The sequence below is a fragment of the Augochlora pura genome, chromosome 4 (assembly GCF_028453695.1).
Source record: "Augochlora pura isolate Apur16 chromosome 4, APUR_v2.2.1, whole genome shotgun sequence".
Lineage (NCBI taxonomy): Eukaryota > Metazoa > Arthropoda > Insecta > Hymenoptera > Halictidae > Augochlora > Augochlora pura.
In genome coordinates, this window is record NC_135775.1 from 22,091,932 (window position 1) to 22,111,729 (window position 19,798).

Consider the following 19,798-nt stretch of genomic DNA (forward strand, 5'->3'; position numbering starts at 1 on the left):
TACAATTGCAATCTTATTCGACTAAAGGTTGGATTTATTCAAAACGCAGGACTTCAAAGTATACTTCTAATTTGTTTCAGTATCGCTTTTTTATTATTGAAGACAAATTTCAAATTTAAATAAATTCAAATGATTTGTAAATAATAATGAAATTTATAAATGTAATTACTGTTTGAAACTTACGCCCCATTGGGAAAATATAATCGCATGAAGTGATAACTTATCTATCATTTGTTTCCTGTTGTGTTGTAAATAAATATAGTTATTTTGCTGATTCTGAGTTAACATTGAACATTCGTTAATTTTAAGTTAGAAATGAACGACGGCGTGATTGATTCATCTCAATGTTTGAGATCAAAAGCAAAGGTCAAGGATACTTCGAGAAACGGCTTCCTAAATGTATCGCCGGCAAATTTAAATTTTACTTTCAATTTTAGAAATCTAAAAGTTCAAGAAAAAACATTAAAAATCACAAACTATTTCTCTAAATCATGCCCGATTCAACCGTTACCAATTATAACTCCTTACTTCCGGTTCGGAAGTGCACCTCAAGTGAAAGAAAATTTCTTTGTTCTTACAAGAGGTATTGTATCGAATAAATTATTAACGAATGCAAATTTATCGCAGACAAGGTGGTTAACCCCTGGATCAGTTCACAAGATCAATATTCAATTTATTCCTGACGAACCGAGGAACTATAATGACGTTTTGAAGATCCGCTACTTTGACGATCGTATATTAATAGTTCAAATTACCGGAAACGTTAGGACTGGTTTCTGTTTTCCAGCCAATATAAATTTTGGATATGTTCCGCTTGGTAAAGCGTAAGTTAATTGTTCAATTACTCTACGATTCATATAATGAGAACTAACTTATTATTATGTAGAGCTTGTTATGAAATTCCGATATGTTCTCAATCGAAGGAACAATTTTCATTTACTGTTTTACCATCAAAAGAAGATCCTTGTATCGACATCTATCCACGATGGGGTGAAGTTCATAATCAGTTGTCTACCATTGTCGATGATTTGAGTAAAATCAAAAATTAATTTTGTTTTTTAGGTCGTGTCAGAGCAAATCAAAAACCTGTAATAATCATGGTGATTTATAGACCTTTACGGTATATAAGTATGAACTTTCAAATTCGTATATTCATTACGGATTTATGCAAAACTCCGTATATTATAAATTTCTCTGCTTATACTCGACCAGGACTTTTACGGTAAGAATAGTCACGGTGATACACAACTTTTTTTTAAATTAAACAATACGTTATAATACGGTAATTAATTTAAGGGAAGTGTTGGAAAATGTTAAACCGGAATCGAAAAACAGAAAACAGGTATCAAAAGTTGGCGCTAAAACTCGGAAAAAAGCAAAGGCCACTTCACAAGAAATAATTACTTCAAAATCTTGTGCGGAACAGCCTATTATGGAATACAAGGGCGTAGAAGAGAGATTATTGAAAGAATGTGGTTACTTTCCTTTGCATGCGCTGCACACTGTCAATTGTGTGTTAATTTCAAAACCTCGAACATTAAGCAATGAGCATGAATTAAAAGGTTACAGATTTTGTACAAAACTTCATTCACGGGTGGAAAAAAATCAAACAGCTTTTTAATTGCCTAGGACCAATGAATATATACTTGTCAGAAGTCGTACAGCAAAAAGCTCAAAAGTTGAAGGAATTTTTGACGAAAGCAAACAATTATCGACGGAAAAACGTAAGATTAAGAATTGGTTGTAAACCGAAAGTAAATAATGGTACGCGAGAACTCAACGAAAAAGTAATAGTGGAGATAAAAAGTGCAAGGGAGAAAGTATGGAATGATTACACCCGTACATTGGAAAATTATGTTTCCGTAGAGGACGTATCTGAACGACAAAAAAGTCAGAAAATGAGACAGAGAATTTTAAGAATTGCTCAGAAAGTTCGTATATTTTTAATTTCTAAACAATTGTTTACGATTTCTCAGAAATTAATCTCTTTATCAAACTATTTTTAGTATCCGAAAATTGTTACGCCAGTATCTAAAGTGGAACAATCGTTTTTACACTATTACAACATTATGCCATTTGTTCAGGCAGCCAGGATAATTATTTTAAACAATCGTTTGTTAAAGGTTCTTGAGAAATTAAAGAATTTAACACCAGAATTAATTACGACTTTTGAAATATTACCAGATGTTAACCAATTATAATAATAAAAGCTTGACTTATGAATTTAATATTGACCTTTATTTTTCGAGCGCACTATTAATTTACTGTGCTTAATAAGTACGATAATTATGCAACATAAATGTTTCAATATTGAATCATTACAAATTTTGCTGAGCGAAGTTTTATTGAATTTTCCCACCTGTTGTGTAGATGGTGCTTATATCGAAACCGCCAAAACTTGGGAAAAGCGTCTGCTTGTTCCACTGACACATGTTAAAATGTGGAATAAATAAAGTATGTACATACTTTTGCACAAAACGTAACTCAACATGAAAAATTTATACTAATTACTAATTTGCAATTTTAGGTATCAAGAATGTGTATTAGATGACGGTTTTATTAAACGAGAACCTGTTATTCAATGATTTGTTCTAGGTTTTACTTAATAATATTGTTCAGATGGATTTGTGTTTGACTTTTAATTGCAATGGTAAGGTGAATAGCAATGATTGGGAATTAAATCGAGAAAGCTTATTTTTGTCTGGAGAAGTGGAGAATGTTCTTTATCCACAAGATGAAGATTCATTAGCAAATATGGATATGCAACTGTTTGATTGCAATATACCTGCTTCAACAGGCATATTAGATTTGAAACACTTCATCAAATGCATGGTGTAAGTTTTTCTATTTGTATTGGAAATATTGTTATTGTATGTTACATTAACATTTGAATATTTTTCAGTATGCAGTTGAAGATATTGGGCACTTATGAAACTTATGATCAAGTTTTAAGTTCTAAAACAAGTGATATTGATTTTTATTATATAAGACGTCTTATTTGTGAATTTGTCTTATATGTTCGGAGATATTTAAATAGGTGAGACGATTTTTTTCCTTGTACTATACTTACGTAGTAATAAATTAAGAGTCTTTTAAAAATCAGAGATTATTTTTCAGTATTAAATGGGATGTTCAATCTTTGCAAGTTATAAATGAAAACATTGAAGAAGAATTTAATATGTTATATTCTACCATAAAACATTTCCTTAATAGATTAAAAAATATTCCAGATGCCACATTTCATTATGCACCTTCTAAATTAGGGAACCAGGTTTGTACAAAAAGTATATTTATTACATTTGTTATGAGATTATTAGAAGTTTGTTTTCTTGTATGTTGTAGTGTAAACAGCCAGAATATCATATGTATCATATGCACATTGAATTGCGATGGTATTTTATCTCATTGGTATACACACGTTCTTTGTATAATCAATATTCTATGGAGAGTCAGATGGAAGAACTTGAAAATGTTCAAGCAGTAATCATCAATGATCTTATTTATATATCATTAAAAATATTTGAAACGGTAAGAATATTGTTTATAGGATGTTGCACATGCATATACTATAAATATATATGCTAATTTCTTTTTCAACATATTCCAGATGCCTTTATTAAATATACAACAAAAAACACCATATAATTGTACTTGCATTCGTGAATTATGGCTGATGCTCCAAATATTCATTGATAGTTTAGCTGAAAGAATGAAATCAAAGGTATTATTCTTATATTGTAATACATACTATAAATACGAAAAGTCAAAAATTCGTATTAACATAATTTCTGCAAAATATTAACTTTAATAGACCTTCTGGGACTATGTAAACGACAGTATTACTAGATTATTAAATGGAAAAGCATCTAGTAGCAGAGAAGAATCTACATGCTATAATTTGGTACCTTGTAAAAACTCTGAATTGTTTTGTCTATGGATTATTTATAATCTTTCACTTTTATATGGATATAGTAGCGATGGTCTTTATTTGGGCTCCAACTGTTCAAGGGTATATGTATTTCAAGTATTTTTCTCCTTATTATCTAAATGTTAAAACTGTGAACTAATTGTTTATGTTTTTAAAGATTAGGCCTAATTATGAGCAACTAGAAAAGATCTTGAAAACATATATTTCCAAAGGTGGAAAGGATGGTGAACGTGATGAAATTGATGAAGAGTTACGAATTATGATTCCCTTGTTAAATACTATAGTCACAAATTGGTGGAAAACACGAGTTTCTATAATTTCGCTTCTTTGGGACTGCTTTCATAAAAGATTAGATGAGCCATTTTTATTACAAACATCTGGTCCTTGGACTTTATCAGTTGAAAAGTAAGAAAATTATTTATGTAACTATATGTATTCTTGTATGATCTGGTAAAGATATGTTTATTAGGAAAACTCCCATGGATATACTGAAGCAAATACGGGATAGACTGAATAACACAAACTATGTTAAAGAATCTAGTTACGGAATGTTTTTACATTTCCTTGGTAAATATTTTGTTTAAGAAGTAAAACTGTATTTACAAAATTATTAATTCATATAGTATATTATAGGGACATTCTTGCAAATAAATTATAGTAGCAGCGATACAAAACATTGGAATCAAATTAAAGGTCGAATCTACTCAAAATTTTCCAAAAGTAAAGTGGAAGAATTTTCTGTGACAGGTTTATATAACTTCATTTCCCTGTTTTTAACGTTAGCAGTTACTGCGGATACTACAAATGTAGTAAGTATACGTTACAATCTTTAGAATTTGTCTTGATGAAACATATTTATCATAATCTTTATTTTTTACAGTGCTCGGTGATGTTAGATCTCCTCCCATTAACGAAGGAATGTAATAATGAGAATAGTAAAAAATATAGCTTAATTTGGAAAGGAAAATTAGTTATTCTTCTTTTGTATAGCGAACTTAAAATTAATTTTACAAGCATAGCGCCTTGTTACATTGACACGGTAAATATTGAATTGCCAAATTTAATTACTGTTTAATAATTTGTATAATTGATACAATTACTTGTCATTTTCAGGTAAATACAATAAGTTGTCGCAAAGACGAAACTTCCCGCGCGATGATGATCAATTTTGTGGATGTATTTAGTACGATTTTGTCATCTAGTGTCGTAGAGTTAGAAGAACACTTGTTGCTTAGTGGCTGGATAGATAGATATTTGACAGAATGTTCGAATAAAATGGTGGGAACATTAACAAGAGTGCTTGTTAATATTTTTAAAAAGTGTTTTAACTCAAATTCAGGTCCGTTATTTTTGTGACTGCATAGCTTATTTTTATTCGTACTCCAATTTATTTTAATTTATATGTTTGTTAGATGGAGCAGAAAAATTGTTGGACGCTCTATGGTGTTATGTCGCGTGTAGAGTACGACAGCTTGTTTTTGATCCTTTACTTACGGTGGATCATTACCGAGATATCTCACAACTTGCTGCCTTATTTACTTTGGATGCATTGAAAAATTCAATAATGGCAAAAAAATATAATCACTCAGCTATGTTTTTGTTTCAGCATTTTGCATCTTCCGTAGTTGTCAAAGATATTAGGTACATCCAAAGTATACGTATAATGATATATAATATTGCAACTGCGAAATGCTTTATAAAACAAGTGATTTGATTTTAGAATTACAAAACATTACTTAGCGTTGATGCTCGAAGAAGAGCAGGCAATTGAAACTCTGAAGAAAAAAATAAAACATTTTGATACGATACTTATACAGGTAAAATATCAAAACGCAAAGATAAATTATTAAAGGACATTAACATTAACAAATTATGTAAATATTAGGCTTGGATAAAATGCTCCATCATTGGTCACAATACAAACGGAGATGAAATGAAAATTATACAGAATTACATACTCTCACTAAATGAAATACAACAAATGTTTTTAACGTGTGAGGATATGCAAGAATTTCAAAACAGCAAGGAGTCCATTTTAGTCTTCATTATGTATTCTATGAAGAAACGAAACAGTCTAAAGGTATAGATTCTCAAAATTATATAAATAATGCATGCGTTAATATAAAACTAAAAACTATGAACCGTTTTTACAGACTGAACAAGAACGAATTCAATATGACACAAAATGGAGATCGTATTTTAATCATTTGGAAAAATGGATTCTTTCACCAATCACTGAAGAAAGTAAAGACTCAGAATTAGCTTTCTGGATATATAGATGCTTTGGAACATTAATTCTTTGTACCTCGACAATGTTTTATATTAGAGTAAGCAGTTCTTAACATATTATATAAAGTCCGTTTAAAAATTAATGTGCTATGTTAATCCAATTTTTTTTAGAATCAACCGAATAACATGTTCAAAATGTTACTGAATAAGATTATTCTTTCACCTGATCAACCGTTTTTAAAAAACATTGGAAAAAAGACATTTTCCATGATACTTTTGGGCATTGAGGCACTCAATGTTAAAAGCGACATATCACTTCATATACTGATAAAAGATCTTTTTGATCAATATATGCCACTTTTAATAACTTCAATTAATAATACAAATAATTTCAAAGTGTCGGATTCATTATTAAAATGCTTTAAAGATGCAAAAGCAGATTTCATACATTTAGTATTTGAAATCCTGATGACGAACTTTTTTACTGTATCGAGTGACAACAAGTTACATAAGCATTTTTATTTAGTAAGTATTAGTTTCTTATTTAACACGTCTATCAAAACATATTTTACTATCACAAGATATTTATTGTAGGTAATGATATTTCTCCAAAATCTGCTCAAAGGAGGAAAAGATTACGCCAGTCATGTAATAGAATATATTATTTTAATTTGTACACCTTATATCATTGAAGGCTACATAAAAGTTCATGATAATCATCCACATAAACAACACACTTTGGAGTTCATGAGAAATATTGTCAGAAATCCGTATTACAAAGAAAGCCATACTTTACAGTCAGTATCACTATTCTTGGGTTTACAAAGATTTTGGGAATATATTTAATGCAAGTAACAATTTCAGGGAGAAGCTTAACACTGTGATATTGAACACGGTCCAAAAATTAATTACAACAAATCAGCGTAATACTTTTGAATTCTTGCAATTAATTTTATCAGTGAAGATCGAGATAATACAATTTTTATCGCCAAAAATTGAACGTACCTTAATTGATTTGGAGAGGAATCGTCGCCCGAACGCGGCAGCTTTGAGGTGATTCTAACGAATATAAAGTTTTGCATTTATCTAAACAATTTTCAATGTTACAGATATTCTTGGAATCAACTACTAAATGCTATGAAAAACATAAAAGATAATCATTAGTAAGTTTAAAAAAATTTATTAATAAATAATCGACAGTATCATAAAGATACTCCTCCATATTAAGCTACAGATCTAGTATGTATATTTGTTGTATAAATGAATAGTTGCGTTCGTGTACATAGTTATATGAAATTATATTGTATAAATTATACTCACCTAAAAAATAACGTATGAACATAAAACTATGACCAAGAAAGAATGTTTTAATGTTACATATGGTACAGATATGTTGTAATCGTCGAGCTACGAAGCGTACATAAGTATCACCGACTCATAAATAATCATATCTGTCTTGAAGGAAAGAATTGTATTTTACAAAACATGTAAAAAACAACACAGTCACTTTCTTTTCTCTATTTTCGATGTGAGTGTCTCGAACGATGATGCTTCAGTGACGTAGTAGTTGTACTACCGGGGGGCGATCGTCATCCAATTAATTCGAGTCGAGATACGGCACTACGCACGGCATTCCGTAAAGACTGTTCAGTATTGCCGTTTAATAATGATTCTAATCTTTCGACGTAACTGTCAATATTTTGCAAAGTTGCACCTTCGTGTGTACCTAAAATCATAACGTTACTTCCATTAATAAAGATGAAGAGTAGAAATCTAAGTTAGGTCACATTTTGTACCATGCACGATATATGTTATATTATGTGTTAATTCAACCTGGAAGAGGTACTGCCGTAAAGCAACCAGCTAATTGCGAACGTAGAGAATCCAAATGACGCTGTAAAGCTTGATTTGTCGTGCGTTGTTGATTTGTTTCAGACTCCAAACGATTTACAGCTGCGTATAAGCTGTCTACATGCCGTTGAAGAACAGCATTCTGGGCCTCGTAATCCGATGTAGCTTTTCGTAATTGTCTTAGTTCTGCTTCGCACGCTGAAGATACAAAAGTTCACTTGTAAATATCCATCGAAACACAGGCGAATTTGTAAATCTTTTTAAAATATATTTTACACACCTTTATTGTGATCTAAGAATTCTTCTGTAAAAATGGGAATATCAAAGCCTGTGAAGTCATTGTCCTTTTCCGGTTGAATATTCTACCAAAAAGAGATACATTAAAACAAACAGAAAACCAAGAATAAAATGTTATTGATAACGAAAGAGTAGTACATTTTGTTCAGAATTGACGTCAGTCCCGTTCCTTTCCTTTTTATTTTCTTGTTGCTTTTCCATAGACTGTTTCTCATTAAACAACCGGTATGCTTCCGTTTGTTTATAGTCGCTAAATTCACGATAATAACGTTCTTTGTCTTGCTCAGCTGCATCTAAATACTGTTGCTTTAGATCAGCTGGTAATGTGCTCCATTCTGAGGCAAGAAGTTTTGTGATTTCAGCAAATGATAAAGTTGGATTGTCATTCCGTACTTTTTCTCTTCGGTCATTCAAGAACCTATATCAGAATTTATTAATATGTATACTTTCAACATTACTAGTCTTTACTAAATAAGCAAAGTCTGTTTTTAGTAAGCAGATATTTTAATTAGCTTTAATAGCTTAGGAATTCTTGTATATAATTTAATTACGTAGTTATAATATACCTAAAGTATCCTGTGAGTGGTTGTTTTGGAGCAGTTGCATCTCTGGGAGCTTTCTTACGTTTTTTTGACCTATTAGTTGTACTAGTGGTATTACTTCCAATACCAGTGTTTGTATTGTTTTTCTTTATACCATTGTCACACACAGAGTCAGGTGCTTTATCTTCAGCGCTTACAGGTGATTTATCTAATTCAAGAATTATGATTTTAAATATAGAAACAATAAATGTATGTATGAGAGAATGGACGAATTTCAAATTACTTGTATGTTCCTCAGATTCTCCATTGAAAGTTGGTTGTTCTGGCCCACCGTTGCTTTCAGACACATCATTAACTGGTGCATTTTCACTCATTTTGCACAATTATGTACTATTATTTTACAATAAGGTCTTATTGGTTTCAGTTGAAAATCATAACTGATCCTGTTGAATTTAATGCAACAGTTGTAGTATCGCTCGTAAGGTTAACTCAAAGTATCGTTTTCTGTTAAATATAAAACAATCATTGTAATATTTAATACTTACAGTACGTAATGTGTATATTTTTGGGAAATCTAAGGTATCGGTTCGAATTTATGTTAGCGTATTAGGTTAAGCCGTGAATATGTTAACAATAACTCCGCTGCTATTGCATAGAAACGGGACGCTACACTAAATTATCACCGATGTTGCACAGCGGTGTGTATTTTACCAACGAAAACTAATTGTTCATAACAGAAACAATATGCGGAAAAAAATACATAATCATTAAATTTCGTTGGCATAAACACTAAAGCCGACTCCTCATGGAGAGATCTCGGATGACGCTAATTCAAAGTTGATGATTTTACCGCTGAATTAAAACCCTAGACCACTGGCCAAGGAAAGTGTACACCTTTGTCAAATGAAAAGAGTCGATTTCAATTTGAACTCTGTTCAACTTTCAACAAAACATGACGGAACGCTATCTAAATCACGTGTGAACGGTGATCACTATTTAGCGCAATGTTCAACAGTTGTTTCACAGTGTTACGAAGAAGTGTTTAATTTTTGTACTGTGACCCACGATGTCGCAATTAATGATGTAAGATGGAAGTAAATGATAATTCAATTATTCTTCAGAGCAGTAGCAGGTAACTTATTTCATATCGTTTATTTTAACTTTTCTTTGACGTGCTATTAATTTTCATTCAAAAAATAATACTGCTTTGAATGTCATTAAATTAATTGGGGATATATATTATTTCGGTTATTTTTTGTTAATTCTATTACTGCAATATATTTATCTATTTTCAGTATAACAGTGGCTGATTCTGTATGGAAATTTATCAACAGCCCTATTATTGCAATCTTCTCTGATTTAAAAAATGCAACTGCAGAACAAATGCTTCGATCCCTTTTAGAGTCAATATTAAAGGGCTCTGCTACTTTAACTACAGTTTTAATTCCACCATACACAAATGGATTGCAAAATGATTTGTTACAATGCCAATATGCAGGTAAGGAAATTATGTAACATTTGAGAGTATTAATCAAAATTATATTGTATTATTTTTGCAGCATTTACTACTTGGCTTTTTGGGACAATGTTTTATGTAGTTGGAGAGCCTTTGAGCAATGAAATTCTTGCAAATAGCATAGAGATTCAAGCTTGTATGCTTAGAATATTGTCTAGGCATCATATCACTATGTTTGAAATTATTAGTAATGAATATATGAATATACTTCAAGAAATATTGGAATTTTATAAGTCTAATGGAGATGTGGAAGAACTAAAATTAGCTAAATTTAATGCAGACAAAGAGATCATAGAGAATTTAGATCTACAAGCATTCCCTGTTACAATAATGTATTCGAATGTACCACAGATACAGATGTCCATTCTGAAAATTATTGAGAAGACTGGTGTCTCAGTGTGGAATGGAACAGCACTTTCAGACATTATGATGAAAATGCTCATTGTATCTGTTCCACATGTAAAGATAATGGTACTAAATATCTGCACAAAATTAATAGAGTCTTCTTTAATGAACAGAGGGGAAGTGGAAAATTTAATACTTCACTTTATTGAAATTGTGAAAATAATTCCTGCATGGTTGTCTTCACGTGAATTACAAGCAAATCAATTACATCAGTTTGTACAGATACTTACTCGATTTATTCAATCATCACCAATTTTTCCAAACAATATTGAATTGTGCTTTCAAATTGGACATCTGGTGGTTCATGAATTAATCAAATATAGAGATAATGTGAAAGTTACAGAAAAACTGAAAGAGATAATTTGTCATAAAATTAAGCAGTATTTTACCAAGGAACCAAGAGTTTGTACTCTCTCTGAGGCAAAAGAATTCATTTCATATTTCGAGTACTACCCGGATTTCATTATTATTTTTAATCACTGTATTCTCACCGAAATCAGACGCAATTTTAGTAAGAATAATTTAGTCAGTGAGTTTTGTGAACCATGGAAGCTTGTAAGAACTGAACTGATTTCTGCAGCAAAATCAGGAAAGTTAGAGAAATGTGTACACATTTTGAAAGCATCAGATATTTTACAGTGTTGGCTGAGGGAACTGAAATTATCAATGAATTTGTATGCAAATGACGACCTTGATGATATTTTGCAAATATTCATACAGAATTTGAGGTCAGGACAGTGCCAGCAGAGTAAAATTATCTTTGAGTGTTTTATACATATGGTGGGACATAATGAAGCAAACAAGGATGTTCTCCATAAGTTACTGGCACTACCCATCATTACACATACTGAAATGTCTACAGAAATAATTAATAATCACGTGAAAGAGGCAGCAGAGTCCTTAGATATTGCAACGAAATTAAGATGCCTTGAAGCTTTTTGCGAATTTGGCAATGGAATGGAAGCATTAAACATGTTAAATAATTGTGTGTCAAGTGGTAGAACTGATTTAACAGTTGCAGCTGTGCAGTAAGTATTCTGTATTCAAGAGTTTGTCCACATTTGTAAGAATTTAATGTTTACAGAAATAGTGTGCTGCTTCTCAAAAACGGGGAAACTAAATTTGAAGATATTGCAAGATACATTCTTCAACCTGCATTGCAGTCGAAAAAAGAAAATGTCCATGAAGAACTTGTAAATGTATTGGGTAAAACAAGTTGCTACTTATCTGGGCATGCAGACTTTGTCAGGTAATGTTTTGACCTTTCTTTTTAGAAGTACAGATTAATAAATATATTATACTTTCCTTCTAGGGAAGCAGACAATACAAAATGGAAAATACAATGTAAATGTTGTACTGACAATGTTAAAAGCGATATAAATCCTTATGTCTATTATGTTTCAAACGAATATGACTGTCTTTTGAGTTCATATTTTAGCCTGTTATCATCAAAGTTTCATTCAGTGCGTTTATGCATTTCCAAAAATATATTATCATTTTCGAATCATATAAATTCATTTAATAAACATGAAATTACAAAAGTGTGGTGTTTGTACATAGAAGACGAAAACTCCATAACTCGCTTTAATATTGCCACGGCAATCAAAGGAATACTAAATAATGAAATAAATGTAGCAAAGAAGTCTGTTGTATCTATAGAATACGATGTACCTGCTTCATTGGATGAATTTGTCGATTTAATAATTAATACTATGGCAAATGCACTTATGAAAGCTCTGGAAAATTCGAACCATGCGCTTCAGGAAACTGTACTACTTACAGCTAGAAATTTTGCAAGGTAAAGTAAATTTGAAACAATTTAAATTTCGATAAAACGAATTATTAATTAATTATTTTCAGTATTCAGTTGTATACTGCCGAGAGACAAATTTTGAACTTATTTCTCATCTCTATACTATACTCTACATCATCTCCGGCCTCAGTAGCGTTTGCTACAACTGCCTATAGCAACTATGCTAAATTATTGAACGTTTCAACCAAAGTGTTATATGTTAAATATAAGAAAGATTTTCTTAAGGTACATATACGAAAATTATAAATTAAAATGTAGTGATTTCCTATAATGTTATTAATTTCAGGTCATAATGCAATGTGCAGTACACAATTTTATAAAATATTCTTACAATGTGGCCACGTCGATACACCGTGTTGCGAAGTGCATTGGATACGAGGGTTCACGGCAATTATTACGCAAAGACGGTCATTATGCAGTTAGCTTTTTACTTTCTTTCGGCGTTGATCCACCAAATGTAAAAACTCTATTGCGTGACATAGCGGAGTTAGTCAGTATGGATGAAAAACAAATGTTAAAAGAATACTTTCCTGTAAGTATATGAAGTGCAAAAATGATATCTATCCTGGCAACAATATAGTAATTATTATTACTTTTTTCAGTACATCTGCAGTTACGCATTTTTAAATATGTCTCTCGCTACTGCTGCAGAATGCTTAAGATTAGTGTCTAATATTACACAAATGAATTTATCTGTACTCACAAGACAATCATTTATGGTAATATATAAATAAGTCTATAAAAATAGTATATTATTAAAATTGAATATTAATATTTTTTACGAATATAATTTACAGGGTATATTTGAGGAATTTATGTTAAATTTTCATGAATCTCCTGAGAAAGTAATTGGATTGTTAAAAATCATTTCTGATTACGATAGCAGCTCGGAAAAAAATTATATTACACATAAAGGAATTGTAAGTTTACATCTCCAGTAATATTTACAATAAAAGTTTGTAATATAATACAAAAATAAATTAAAATGTTTGCAGAAATCTTATTTGAATTTACGTTTGCACGGTATACTAGTAAATTTTGACATTAAACTTGGTTCAAAATCAGATGAGTACACGCAGCAATCTGCACTAGCGTCATTGGCTGCATTAATGAGATTAATGGGGCCAGAATATTTAAGTCCGTTAAGATATAAAATCCTAGCCACTTTGAGAACTTCATTAGCATTCAAGAGACCAGGATTCGGGCCTCTTCTATGCGATGCATGGGACGCATTCATTCATAAGTATGTGAAATGAAACATGATATCGTACAATGTACATTACAACATTATTATTGTTTTACTTTTCCAGTATAACTATTAAAGAACTAGGTCCGCTCCTTCCAACTATATGCATATCATTAATATCATTGTTAAACATTTATCCTGAAAAAATCATTGCCATGTTGAAGTTCCTCGTTATCGCATGCAATGAAGAAGATTCCAATCACACTGCAGAATTATTCTTCATAGACGATGTAGATATTCCTGACGAAATTGCTACTGCAATTAAGGCGCGCGTTTTACAAGCCAGGTAAGCACAATATATTTCACACGTATCTAATATAAAATATTCCGTTTACTGATTATATTTTATTCTTTCAGACCCAAAGGTTTTGAAGCAAATCTAAAATTATGGCTGAAACGTATCACACATGAAACAGATGAAGTAAGGTCTAGAGCTTTAACGTATTTGCAAAAATTCCTGGCAGAACATCGTAGCCAATTAAATCAAATGATTCTGACTGAAACGGATATTCATCCGCTCATAGTTGAGGTAAAATTACCTGATGAAATCATAGATGTAATGATCACAAACGGTATAAATTAATAATTTTTTAGTTGTTAGATACGTTGTTAATTGGATGTCAGCATAAAGATGAAAATATACGCTTATTATACGGAGAATGTTTAGGCGAATTAGGTGCCATTGAACCGAGTCTTTTACCACGCCGAATAATCTCTAGAGGTACTATTATCAGAATACAATAAGAATCTAACGTATTTATAATAATATTATTTTAATTATAGATGATTGTAAATTTATCTCCGATATGAATGAAGAATTCGCCTGTGCTATGCTCTTTGAACATGTGCGAGCCTTTCAAATGCAAAACAGTAGTCACAGTATGGATTGCTTCTCACTTGCCATTCAGGTCTCTATTTTAATAGTGTATAATCATTATGTATAAATATATATATATGTATTTTCTTCTTTTTGAAAATATGTACTTTCATATAGGAAATTTTAAAAGCATACGAGATTACACCCCAAGGTAAAAACAGTGAACTATGGAACAATTTACCATTGACAACGAGGCAAATCATTTTTCCCTTTTTGACGTCACATTACAAAATAGCAGCCGTGAGTGACGACAAAATGTTTCCTCATCCTATTTATGGGTAAATACTGAATGCAATCTTGATTTCTTGTAAATTGCGTTATATTGATGTCTGATTTTGTTCCTGTAGTTCTGAAGCTGGTTCATCTGTTGAAAATTGGGCATATAGTTGGCTCTGTAGTATGTTCAAAAATATTCACGATGAAAGGCTCAATAGTGTACTGCGTGCGTGCAAATTAGCCTTGAAAAGGGACATAAAAATATTAACATTTTGTCTGCCACATGTTGTGTGTAAGTAGATGAAAAAGATAATTTGAGAAACCTCTGTCATATACGTGTAATTTCTCTTTACCAGCGTACATCATAACAAATGGCACAGAACAAGAACACATAAAAATACGAGAGGAAATGTTGACAATAATTGATGTCAGGAAAAAGCCTACTCTTGATTCTGAATTGTCCCGTCACCGACCTCTTAGAAATGGACACAGCATTAAAGCAGATGACACAAGAATTTCAGAGGAAACTAGACGCACGCGTTGTGCACAGGTATATAAATCTAATAAAACAATATTGTTGTCGTTCTTTGAATAATTGGTTTTCAATTTTTTGACAGGTCGTATTTTCAGTATTAGATCATTTACAAAGATGGTTGTGGGAGCAAAGGCTGGATCGTAGTCATAAATATAAAGCAGTCGAAAGTAGGTCATTTAATATGAATTATTAAATGTCAAATGTTCATATAACTACTGATATGTAATAATATTTTAGACTTCTGCAAAAAATTGGATTCGCTGATAGTGGCTGAAGGTTGTTATCAGTCTAGAGAATATCATAGAGCTCTAATGTATTTGGAGAAGTACATGGCTTCATCCAATAAAGGGTTGTCTGAACCCATGGAAGGAGGACTGCTAGCTGTAAGTAAACCTTTGATGGATAGTATTCTAGAAAGTTTTAATGTTATTTTTTTTATTTTAGAAAATATATGCACAATTGGATGAGCCAGATGGTATATCTGGTATACTAGCTTCTCAAGATCACACACCAACAGTTCAACAATTAATCTTGGCTCATGAAGTTAATGGGCAGCTTCAGGTAACAGGATTTATGTTTGATGATATTCATATTCCTGTATTTATAAATAATTAAATTTACAGGACGCAGCTACATGCTACGAAAGACTAGCTCAAAAGAAAGCATTAAAACATACCTATCTACAAGGTATGATTCAATGCTATCTTGGTCTTGACCAGCCATTCACAGCGAAACATATTACCGAAGGAGTTTTGAGCAGCAGGTGATTATATAAAAATATTAAATAATTAATTCATTTAACACATATTTTATTTTCATTTCAGACCAGAATTGGAACCACTAATGATCGAAAATGAGCCTTTCTGGAGATTAGCTCATTTTACCAGACTGGATGATACTCCACAGAAGAACATAAAACATAGTCTTTTAGAAGATCTTAAGCAAGGCATAAAGCCAGACTTATTATCATTAAAACAAAACTTAGTAATGCTATTGGAAGATGCATCACGCCCCGGAGCTTACCAACAATGTTACTCCTACATTATGAAGTAAGTGATTTTAATGTTAGAAAACTTTATGGAATATCACATTGAAATTTTTTATGATTCAAAACAGATTGCACATATTGAATGAGTTCGATAAGGCAGTGTCCACGATGATGACGAACGTAGACCAGCTTCCACTGATATTCGAAGAGTGGGAGAAGCGTGGTCAGCTTGTTAGATCTTCTCGTGGAGTGGAATTTGTATTAAGCATGCGTAGAGCCACTCTAGACTTAGCAGTTCAATTAAATAAACAAGTCAATGACAGAGACAATTCTGTTCTTAAACAGGAAATTGGAAAAATTTGGCTCAAGAGCGCCAAAATTGCGAGGAAGTACGAATTTTGTTGAATGAATTAGAATCATTTTCTTTTTTCCCGTATCTTAAAATTGTTTTGTCTTGTTAGGAGAGGACTTCATCAACAAGCATACATGTATATTCTCTCAGCTAGTGATTCCTGCCCGTTACAACAGCTTTACATTGAACAGGCTCAATTGTATTGGCAAAAAGGCTGTCAAGAAGATGCTTTCACGACATTAAAACGATGCTTCTCAAACTGTTTCCAACCATCTACATACTACAGATCATTGTCATCTTCAGAATGCGTTGAAGAAAGGAAACAATGTGCAAAGGTTTGCATGCAACAGATTAAGCTAGTACTAAGTGTTCATATTATATTAATCTTCATTTATCTACAGGCGAAACTTCTGTATGCAAAATACAATGATGAAACTGTGAACGTAGATACTGATGCTAATATTATGAATTATAAAGAGTCTATCGAGGTTTGGAGAGAATGGGAGAAAAGTTTACTTTCCTGTGCTCAGTATTATGAATCCGTTATAGATAGGTTGTCTGATGAAGAAAAGGACAAGAAAGGACGGTAATATCATCTTGAATTTTACGCGAAAATAGTTATGGAAAAGTAATTTAATCAGGCAAAACTGTTCTAGGGATTTACAAGTGCATACCATGAATTTCTATGGGAAATCGCTTCAGTATGGTTGCAAATATATTCATCAATCTATGCCGAGAATGTTGACTATCTGGCTAGATTTTGCTTCTCGTGTAACGTCACGGTCCAACCATTATGTAAACGATGAAATTGAAAAGTTTCGACGCGATGCGTTATTAAAAATGACGAAAATCATGGGTAGGTATAAAAGTAAAGTTTAGAAAATTAGAAAAATATTAATTACTGATTTTTACAATATAGAAGTGTACCAAGAACGACTACCGATATTTATGTGGCTGACTGCGTTCAGCCAACTTGTATCTCGAATATGCCATCCATCGACAGAAGTGCAAAATACTCTTCATACGATAGTAGTGAAGTTAATTTTTGCTTATCCTCAACATTGCTTATGGATGATGGCATCAGTTATTAATGTGAGTTCTTAAATTGCAAACGACTTAAATGGATATTGAATAGATATATTTTTCCAGTCCTCTTATCCTGCGCGACAAAGACGTTGTCAAGCGATTCTAAATCATTCCAAACTAAAAACAGGAGAGATGCTGAAACTCATCAAGGACTTCCACAAATTGTGGGAGAGACTCATTGAGTTGTCTAATAAATCAATACCGGATGTGAGTAAAGAATGCATTCTGTTTAGTCTACTGAAGTATTATTTACCTTATTGATTTTGCAACAGGGTGTCCTGAACACTACAGTCAGCAACTTATCGCGAAATCTACCTCGTTTATTGTCGACTAAAGACTTCAGCCCAATTATGATGCCAACAACTAAATTTAAGCAGCTTCATTTACCCTCTAAAGGTGTATCACTAGAGAACCATAATCCATTTTCATCGTAAGTAAATAAATTTGTATAAAATTAAATATAACATCCCTTAGTACTATTTATTATCTAGAAATTGGGTGCATATATCTGGAATAGAAGAAAATGTAGCTGTTATGCCGTCTCTCCAGAGACCACGACGCATTACGTTGATAGGATCAGATGGTAAAAAGTACCTATTCATGTGTAAACCAAAGGACGATTTACGCAGGGATTTCAGATTAATGGAGTTCAATGACATAGTAAACAAGTATCTACAGAACGACCCAGAATCTCGCCAAAGGAGGCTGTACATTCGAACATATGTAAGTTTACAAAAAATATGAGAGATACGTAATTTCTCAAACATATTTTTCCCTTCAGAGTGTAGTACCCTTAAATGAAGAATGTGGTTTAATAGAATGGGTACCAAATCTAGTAGGCTTTAGGCCGGTCATAATTAATTTGTATAAAGAAAGGGGTATCGCTACTTCAAATAGAGAACTCAGAAGCATGTTATGCGGTAAGTAGTGATCTCTTAAGAATATCTTATGATTAGAACAAAATTACTTATCTGATTGATGAATTACAGCATTAAAAGATCCTCTGGAGAAGAAGAGAAAAGTGTTCCTAGAACAACTTCTGCCGCGACATCCTTCTGTTCTTGGTGATTGGTTTCGTCTTACATTCCCTGATCCATACGGATGGTAAAATTTGAATTAATCATACATCGAATATAATAACTTACTACTTCGGCGTAAAACATAGTAAATTCGTAAAATAGGTATGAGGCGCGTACCGCATACATTCGAACCACAGCAGTAATGTCCATGGTGGGATATATCCTTGGCTTAGGAGATCGGCATGGGGAGAATATATTATATGATTCTAAATGTGGTGATTGTGTGCACGTGGATTTCAACTGTTTATTCAACAGGGTACAGGCATCATGCAATTTAAATACTATACATATGCTCATTATAAATAACGATTGGATATTTACAAAATCGAATCTTAATTATCAGGGAGAATTATTTGATTGGCCAGAGCGAGTACCATTTCGTTTAACGCATAACATGGTGGACGCTATGGGGCCATTAAAAATTGAGGGACCATTTAGACGTGCTTGTGAGACTACTATGAGGGTTCTTCGACAACAATCTAGTACGTTATTAAGCGTACTCACACCGTTTGTTTATGATCCACTTGTCAGCTGGAATAAAAATCAAACATGCGAGGGAGGTGAAAAAACAAATGAAAAGGTAAAGACACAGTAAGCCTACGAATTGCATAGCGTAAAATACAATATCAATGTTTTAGGCTGTGGAGCACATAAAGAATATAGAACAGCGATTAAAGGGCTTGATTCGATCCCATGGAAAGAAATTAGAAAACATTGCGCTAAATCTGAGCGTTGAAGGACAAACAAATCATCTGATTTTGGAAGCAACAAATTTAGATAATCTTTGTCAAATGTATTTTGGTTGGGGTGCGTACATGTAATGAGTGTACAACAGGAT

The 19,798-nt window shown here is 32.1% G+C and overlaps 4 protein-coding genes across 5 annotated transcripts; 3 read left to right on the plus strand and 1 right to left on the minus strand.

The window, feature by feature from the left end:
- The first annotated feature begins 315 nt into the window (after window positions 1-315).
- On the plus strand, window positions 316-2,201 carry LOC144468471 (uncharacterized). The gene is made up of 7 exons (XM_078177954.1): window positions 316-552; window positions 628-824; window positions 887-990; window positions 1,063-1,222; window positions 1,297-1,562; window positions 1,630-1,931; window positions 2,007-2,201. The coding sequence occupies exons 1-7, from the start codon at window positions 316-318 to the stop codon at window positions 2,199-2,201; spliced, it is 1,461 nt and encodes a 486-aa protein (XP_078034080.1).
- A 212-nt stretch (window positions 2,202-2,413) lies between these two features.
- On the plus strand, window positions 2,414-8,396 carry LOC144469368 (protein MMS22-like). The gene is made up of 21 exons (XM_078179557.1): window positions 2,414-2,454; window positions 2,528-2,834; window positions 2,903-3,037; window positions 3,118-3,271; window positions 3,343-3,528; window positions 3,608-3,721; window positions 3,812-4,009; window positions 4,086-4,333; window positions 4,398-4,495; window positions 4,562-4,737; window positions 4,809-4,967; window positions 5,042-5,267; window positions 5,341-5,569; window positions 5,649-5,745; window positions 5,814-6,008; window positions 6,082-6,255; window positions 6,329-6,682; window positions 6,752-6,954; window positions 7,022-7,210; window positions 7,267-7,320; window positions 8,093-8,396. Coding segments are annotated over exons 2-21 (3,405 nt in total). The 5' UTR covers window positions 2,414-2,454; window positions 2,528-2,619; the 3' UTR covers window positions 8,094-8,396.
- On the minus strand, window positions 6,752-15,798 carry Hmg-2 (High mobility group protein 2). Of its 2 annotated transcripts, none has more exons than XM_078179562.1 (7): window positions 14,886-15,798; window positions 9,131-9,351; window positions 8,872-9,055; window positions 8,444-8,723; window positions 8,289-8,370; window positions 7,991-8,206; window positions 6,752-7,883 (listed from the first exon to the last, which is right to left on the minus strand). In XM_078179562.1, exons 2-7 carry the CDS (start codon window positions 9,219-9,221, stop codon window positions 7,747-7,749), a joined length of 990 nt encoding a protein of 329 aa, XP_078035688.1. In that variant the 5' UTR covers window positions 9,222-9,351; window positions 14,886-15,798; the 3' UTR covers window positions 6,752-7,746. The 2 variants fall into 2 exon arrangements, with proteins under 2 accessions (XP_078035688.1, XP_078035687.1); XM_078179561.1 differs by lacking the exon at window positions 14,886-15,798 and adding an exon at window positions 9,393-9,685 and having other exon boundaries at window positions 9,131-9,290.
- On the plus strand, window positions 9,739-19,781 carry LOC144469366 (serine/threonine-protein kinase ATR). Its single transcript, XM_078179550.1, has 35 exons — window positions 9,739-9,979; window positions 10,143-10,345; window positions 10,407-11,796; window positions 11,853-12,017; window positions 12,081-12,566; window positions 12,629-12,806; window positions 12,868-13,113; window positions 13,184-13,300; window positions 13,379-13,501; window positions 13,577-13,824; window positions 13,892-14,113; window positions 14,185-14,356; window positions 14,422-14,548; window positions 14,611-14,735; window positions 14,822-14,982; window positions 15,052-15,212; window positions 15,277-15,470; window positions 15,538-15,622; window positions 15,693-15,838; window positions 15,900-16,016; window positions 16,079-16,218; window positions 16,280-16,504; window positions 16,572-16,832; window positions 16,905-17,130; window positions 17,197-17,381; window positions 17,452-17,651; window positions 17,715-17,887; window positions 17,945-18,088; window positions 18,154-18,311; window positions 18,373-18,604; window positions 18,663-18,801; window positions 18,871-18,985; window positions 19,063-19,216; window positions 19,304-19,540; window positions 19,599-19,781. The coding sequence occupies exons 1-35, from the start codon at window positions 9,936-9,938 to the stop codon at window positions 19,779-19,781; spliced, it is 7,482 nt and encodes a 2,493-aa protein (XP_078035676.1). The 5' UTR covers window positions 9,739-9,935.
- The last annotated feature ends 17 nt before the right edge of the window (window positions 19,782-19,798 follow it).